We start from the raw sequence: 7,068 nt of genomic DNA, 5'->3' as shown, positions 1-7,068 counted from the left end.
TTAATTTTTTTTACCTTAAATCTAACTATCACTCAGTCCATCTAATTACTATTTTTATCTATTAAAATACTAAAATTATCCCTTATTAACCCCTAATAAAAAAATATAGGAATGCTTTAGTAAAAACTATCGAACAAATTATTTTGAAAAAAAAAAACTGATAAAAAAAGAGCTCTTACTATTCTATTATTATGATGATTATTATTTTTATCAGAAAAAATATCATAATGAGAAAGTCAATTCATTTAAAATATATATATATTTATATATTCTGCATAATTTTTGTTTTTCAAACATAATGCTTGATTTAAAAAATGAAGTATACAAGTTGTAAATTTAAAGGAAGATAGTAAATTACATAAAATAAATGATAACAATAAGAAGTGTATATATTTTTATATATTGTAATTTCCAACTAAAAATGGATTATAAGAACCTACAATTATATGCCTTGTCTGTTATTACCTGAATAAACACAACAAAGGTATTAATGCTCTGGTAAATCTTTTGTCGTTTTATACATTTATACTAGTCATGACACCTAAACCACGTGCCATCATCTTACTTTTATAAACTTTTTTTTTATAATTCAATTAGTTAAAATTTACCGAGTTAACCTCATATTATTCTATCAATTTAAATTATATAAATATTATTATTCTTTTCTTTACTAATTTTTAAATTATAAATATTTATCAACTTTAATAAATTATAATTTATACTTTAACTAATTCATTCTAAGGTTATAGAAAATTGATAAAGAACTTAATAATTTTTTATTTATATATTAGTTAACCGAAAATAATTTTAGACAATAATGTTTTGAGATATAAATTTTAAAGATTTTTTAAAAATAGTTAATTTTCAATAATTCATAAAAAAAAAAATTATATATGATTTTATTTTATAAATAATACAAAAATATAATATCTACAAAATAAATACAACTGAATGAGAATCTAAGTTAACAAATTTATAAAAGTTAAAATTTCAGTGAAAAAGATTTGACTTACAATTCTTTTTAGAATTCTATAAATAGGAAGAAAAGAAAGAACAAATCAATATATTAAACAGCGTTAGAATAATATATCAAATATTCGGAATGATAGTTAAAATTGTCTTTATCTGTAGGTGGGTAAACATTGCTAGAAAATATTCTAACAAATAATAATTAAATCTAAAAGAGAGCTTTCAAATAAAAGATTAATTCAAACAATTCATTATTGAATAAATAAGAAATAACTCAAAATTAATAATTTAATTAAGAATAGGACAAACATATACTCAAAATAATATCACAAGAATTTTTTTTTCAAATATGAGGGGGTAAACAACTCACTAAACAAACTAATGGTAGTATTATTTAAATCATAAATTTTTTGATAAATAATTCCAATTTGAAACATTGTGTCAACTCGGACAAAATACAACAATAAATCAAATTTGAGTGGTAGAAAGTAGGGCTGTAGAGTGTAGACGAATTAAACCGAGTTCAAGTCAGTTTTAGCTTGAGCTCGACTCAGTATTTATTAGCTCGGCTCAAACAAATTTATAAATTGAGCTCGAGTTCGACTCGACTATATACCTATATGCTCAACTTGACACGAAAAGTTTAAACTAAAATTAAATTTTCAAATATTTTTAGAAAAAATATTTAATTTAAGTTTAAAGTTTTAATATTAATATATATATATATATATATATATATATTATCATACTCGAAAAAATTAGATAAATCATCGAAAAATATTATATGAGCTCGAGCTTGACTCTAATATTAAACGAGTCGGCTTAAGTCGAGTTTTAACCGAGTGATCCACGACCAACTCACAAACAACTTGACTCATTTTTAACCTTGGAAGCAGAAACGAAACACCCCAGGTCTAGAAAAGTCACATAAAAAGACACGAGGAAAACTGACTTTTCACCCACCTAGAGTTGTATACTCCTAAATTCCCTCCGCTCCCATGTTCCTCTCATAGTTAGAGACAAAAGTGTAATTAATTATTATTATTATTATTATTTTTAAGATGATTGAGAGAGGGAGCAGATAATCCTATCCTCTTTTCACCTTCTAGAAAACTTTTTTATTTCGAAAAACTATATAAATTTCTTGATTTTTATTGGTAGAAAGTTACATTTCTTTTAGCATTGATAATGATATATAATAAGTGATGATTTCATATAGAATTCAAAATAGATGAATTTGTAAAAAATGCAAGAAAATATTAAAATCCTTGAGATTCCACCATAACTTCCAAACCTAAGAGGGGTCCACTCTCAAGAAATATAGCCAACTTTCTTGGAAATGAAATAGAACTTACCAAAACCAAACAAACATGGATGTTTAATGCAATACGCGTCATTTTATTCGGGTGGGTCGAGTCGGGTCGGGTCAGGCCGAACGGACGTACTAATAAGTATTTATGACTTAGTTGTAGATGGCATGCCAGCCGCCTCACATTTATAACCGGATTCTCAATCAATTCACAAGTGGAGTGCCAGCTATAGTCATAACTCATAACTACTCTTTTATTATGTTCATAACTGTAATTTATAAATTTATCATTCTTAATATCTTCATTTAATTTACCCCCGTTTATTATATTAACCAATTATTATTATTTTTTCTATCCTACTCAACCTCAAACATTGAACCTAAATAACTTAAAACAAAAAACTTTTTAACACAGTAATAATTTTAACCAATTATTAAAATTATACAAATTGACCTAACACAAGCTCATTTCCCCCCACCCCCAAAGATCATATATTAAAATAGAGAAGTGAGAATGCCTTTTTTTATTATACTATCATTTAAATTATTAATTAAAATATAATTTTTGTTCATAAAATATAAAGGATAATTTAGTCAAAATGTAGAAAACGACACTTTCAATTAAATAGATTTTAATATTGAATTTTTATAAAATATAAAAGGATAATTTAATTTTAATTTTAGGATAATTAGTAAGAAACTGAATTCTTCACGGTTTACTTCAGTTAATCTATTTTATGGAATTGAATCAAAACTCTTATCAATTTAACTACCTTATATCTATTTTCAGTCTTTATGTTATTTTCTATTTATTGAATCTAACAATCAAATAACTATTTATATAATTGTTTTAATTACTTTTATTTTTTTGAATATAGGAAACTAATACGACCCTAGAATCATAACTTATTCAATTTAAGACGTTTAAATAAGAATCAAATTCTTAACCTTAGCGAGATATTTCTTTTATCTTATGTCTAACTATTAAAATCGATAAATTATTTATAGTTTATAGGTATTTTTAAATTAGTTGATAGAATTTATTTATTTATGGTTGATTTTGATCCGTTTTTTTATTAGGATCTTAGCCTATCATATTAAATGAATAGTACATATTAAACCGGCTAAACCCAATGTTCTTACAAAAAAAGAAAACCCGACTAAACCAATTTTCTAATCGATAAAATAGACGGTTTAAAATTTAGGAAGAACCTGATCAAAACCAACTATTTACACCATATTATTACCTTAATCATTAGTCTAAATAATCCAAAATTTGATCAAACATTATTAAAAAATCAGATTATTTTAAAAAATAAAAAAACCTAGATCAAACTAGCCTTGGTAACATCCTCCTCCTAGGGAAAAGTCATATCTTATAACAAGCAATAATATCAAAGTTTATGATATTTTAAAAATGTTAGTATGTAACCTAGCTAGTTAGAAGAAAATATTGGAATATGCCCCCTCCTTAAAGATAGGAAAATGAAATTAACTTTACCAATACAAAATAAAATAAACCCTTTATTATGAGTTTTCTTGAAAGAAACCTCACACATTTATAATGAATAATCTAATCTATGCCACATGGCAATTGACCAATTCTTCCTTTCACATTTGGTCAAATTTGGCCGTTGGACAACATAAACCAGACCCATCTCTCCCCCCCTAGACCCTAGACCCTAATACAAACCCCATTGATTAACGGCGTTAACTTCAAGATGCAGGCTTTTAAGTTTAGGAAAGTCTGCAGGCAGTTTGCTGTCCCTTCGGGAAGAGAAAGAAAGAAAGAAAAAGAGAGAGAGAGTGAAGCACTCTTTCTCCTTTTCTAGGTGGTTGAGCTATTACCCATCTGTCTATCCAACTCTCAGATAACTTTAACCTACCAATGAGTAAATGAGATGGGCCAATTCAGACTCTATAATTTATTAGTCCTACTACATCATCATCCGTCCCCATTCCTAAATACTACTAATCTCCCTATAAAAGCTTAAGGGTACTTCTCCTTTTTCCCAACCCAAACTCATTAGTTCATCTAAAGATCATTTCCTAAACCAAAACATATAATATCAATTATCAAGCATGGCAAGTATAGAGATGGATCAAGAGAGACTAACCGCAGAGATGGCATTCAAGGATGATTCATCTTCCATTGTGATCAAAATCCGGAGGAAATTGCCAGACTTCTTGCAATCAGTCAAACTCAAGTATGTCAAACTTGGTCTTGGTTATGGCTACTCTTGTAACCTAACAACCTGGATCATACTTCTAGTCACACCCATCTTGCTGCTACAACTTTCCTGCTTATATGATCGAATATCAAGTTTATGTATTGGTCAGACAGCTCTCTTGTTGGATTCAACCACAGGCCTAGCTGCATTAGCAGGTTTGGTTATGTTGATGGGTCTTCTATGGTCTCAGAAGCCAAGATCAATCTACCTTGTAGATTTCGCCTGTTACAAGCCGGAAAACGACCGGAAAATAACCGTCGATTCATTCGTCAAGATGACGGAAAACCTAGGTGGATTCTCCGACGAAACGGTTCAGTTCCAGAGTAGAATCTCGTCAAGGTCTGGATTAGGTGATGAAACGTATCTTCCTAAAGCAATCACTTCAGATCCTCCAAATCTCTGTTTAAAGGAAGCACGATTGGAAGCGGAAGCCGTCATGTTCGGCGCACTCGATGCGTTGTTTGAGAAAACCGGAATTAAGCCAGAGGAAATCGGTATACTGATCGTGAATTGCAGTTTGTTCTGTCCTACTCCTTCGCTTTCATCCATGATCGTTAACCATTACAAACTGAGATCAGATATCAAGAGTTACAATCTCGGTGGTATGGGATGCAGTGCGGGATTAATCTCAATCGACATGGCGAAAGATTTACTAAAAGCAAACCCTAACTCATACGCAGTAGTAGTCAGCACCGAAAACATAACATTAAACTGGTATTTCGGTAATGACAGATCAATGCTACTATGTAATTGCATATTCAGAATGGGAGGTGCAGCAGTTCTACTATCAAACAAATCATCAGACAAATCCAGATCTAAATATTCACTAATCCATACAGTACGTACACATAAAGGCGCCGATCCAAACAGTTACAACTGCGTTTACCAAAAGGAAGACGATGAAGGTACAGTAGGTGTATCATTAGCACGTGAATTAATGGCGGTTGCAGGTGATGCATTAAAGACGAACATAACAACATTAGGACCACTAGTTCTACCATTTTCAGAACAATTAATGTTCTTCATAACATTAATGCGTAAGAAACTGAATAGCAGATCAAGAACAAAGAAGATTAAGCCATACATACCTGATTTCAAATTAGCTTTTGAACATTTCTGTATTCACGCCGGTGGACGAGCTGTTCTTGATGAAATCCAGAAGAATCTTCAATTGACGGAATGGCATATGGAACCGTCGAGAATGACTTTACATCGATTTGGTAATACTTCGAGTAGTTCGTTATGGTATGAGCTGGCGTACACGGAAGCTAAGGGTCGGGTTTCGAGAGGGGATCGGGTATGGCAAATTGCTTTTGGGTCGGGTTTTAAATGTAATAGTGCGGTTTGGCGGGCGTTAAGGCCGATTGTTTCGAATGAATTGAAAGGTAACCCGTGGGATGATTCGGTTCATAGGTACCCGGTTAAGGTTCCTACTGCCACGTCATAGTTTTTTTTTTTTTTTTTTTTAGAAGAATCAATTGTAATAACTAAATACGGGGTTTTATGAATGTTTTTATGGTTATTTATTTTAAATTTATTTTATGTTATTCGTACTGTTTTAATAAATGTTTGTATATTTTTATAGGTGTTTTTCATCATTTTGCTATTATGAGTTGTATATTCTTTTGTGTTTTTATTTTTGTAATTTATTAGGATAGTTAGTATCTCTATTATATAATACATTCCACATAAATTTAGATATTTTAATGAATTTTATTTTAACATATTTAAAAGATTATAAATAGTAATGTATCATTTGAAAGTATTAAAGTCATTAACACCTGAAAATTTTTGGTTTTGAAAAAGCTTTCAGAAATTTTAATATCGGTTTTTGTTACCTGTTGATGTCGGGATAGTTAAGGAAAATAAATGAAAATAATAAAAATTATTATTAAATTAAAATGGGTTTTGATTAAAATATTTGTTTATGAAATTATTGTAAAAATATTTTTTATTATTTTTGGATTTTGTAAAAAATAATTTAGGGTTTTTATTGGTTAAAAATAATTAGAAATTAAAAACCTCAAATAGACAAGTCCTTTGGTATGTGTGTCTGAGTCACGAATCGGGTCAAATATGTGGGTCTAAGTCGGTTTTAACCCGAAGTCAACGGGTCTAGGCGCCTGGTTAACATGGAGGTTGAGCTTCTGCGCGCTGATCCTCAATAGGACGCAGAATTATTTGGTCGATGTCGAGATTTCTTGCTCGGATGCGAGATTTTTCGGTCGGGTGAAGGGGAGAGCTGATTTTCTCGGTCGATAACCAAACCCAAACAAAATATTCAGTCGGATGCCTAGATTCCTCGATTGGACGTCAAGAACACCGACTGTAGGTTTTGGGATTTTGATTGGAGCTTTCATCATTCGATCTGAATTCTGAAGGCTTGTGAAACTTCATCTAATCTCAATGATCATTTTTAACATCATTCCGATGTATCAATCGATCGAGAAGACGTTCCATTTGATTCGAACAATTTTTGGGCAAAAACACGCGATTTTGGTTTTTAAGGTTCGATTGAGTATAAGGAGCTTACCAATAACTTGTAGATATTAAGATCAA

At 30.2% G+C, this 7,068-nt stretch overlaps 1 protein-coding gene across 1 annotated transcript; it reads left to right on the top strand.

Annotated features, from left to right (window-relative positions):
- Window positions 1-4,283: 4,283 nt before the first annotated feature.
- On the top strand, window positions 4,284-6,093 carry LOC124941740 (3-ketoacyl-CoA synthase 1). The gene has a single exon (XM_047482090.1). It carries the CDS (start codon window positions 4,361-4,363, stop codon window positions 5,954-5,956), a length of 1,596 nt encoding a protein of 531 aa, XP_047338046.1. The 5' UTR covers window positions 4,284-4,360; the 3' UTR covers window positions 5,957-6,093.
- The last annotated feature ends 975 nt before the right edge of the window (window positions 6,094-7,068 follow it).

Source organism: Impatiens glandulifera, chromosome 6 (genome assembly GCF_907164915.1).
Source record: "Impatiens glandulifera chromosome 6, dImpGla2.1, whole genome shotgun sequence".
In the NCBI taxonomy this organism is placed as follows: Eukaryota; Viridiplantae; Streptophyta; class Magnoliopsida; order Ericales; family Balsaminaceae; genus Impatiens; species Impatiens glandulifera.
Note: the sequence above shows the minus strand (reverse complement) of the source record. Positions and strands in the feature narration are given on the sequence as shown.

What these genes read in the sequence shown, in the direction of transcription:
- LOC124941740 (XM_047482090.1), top strand. Translation starts at nt 4,361, where the DNA reads ATGGCAAGTATAGAGATGGATCAAGAGAGACTAACCGCAGAGATGGCA.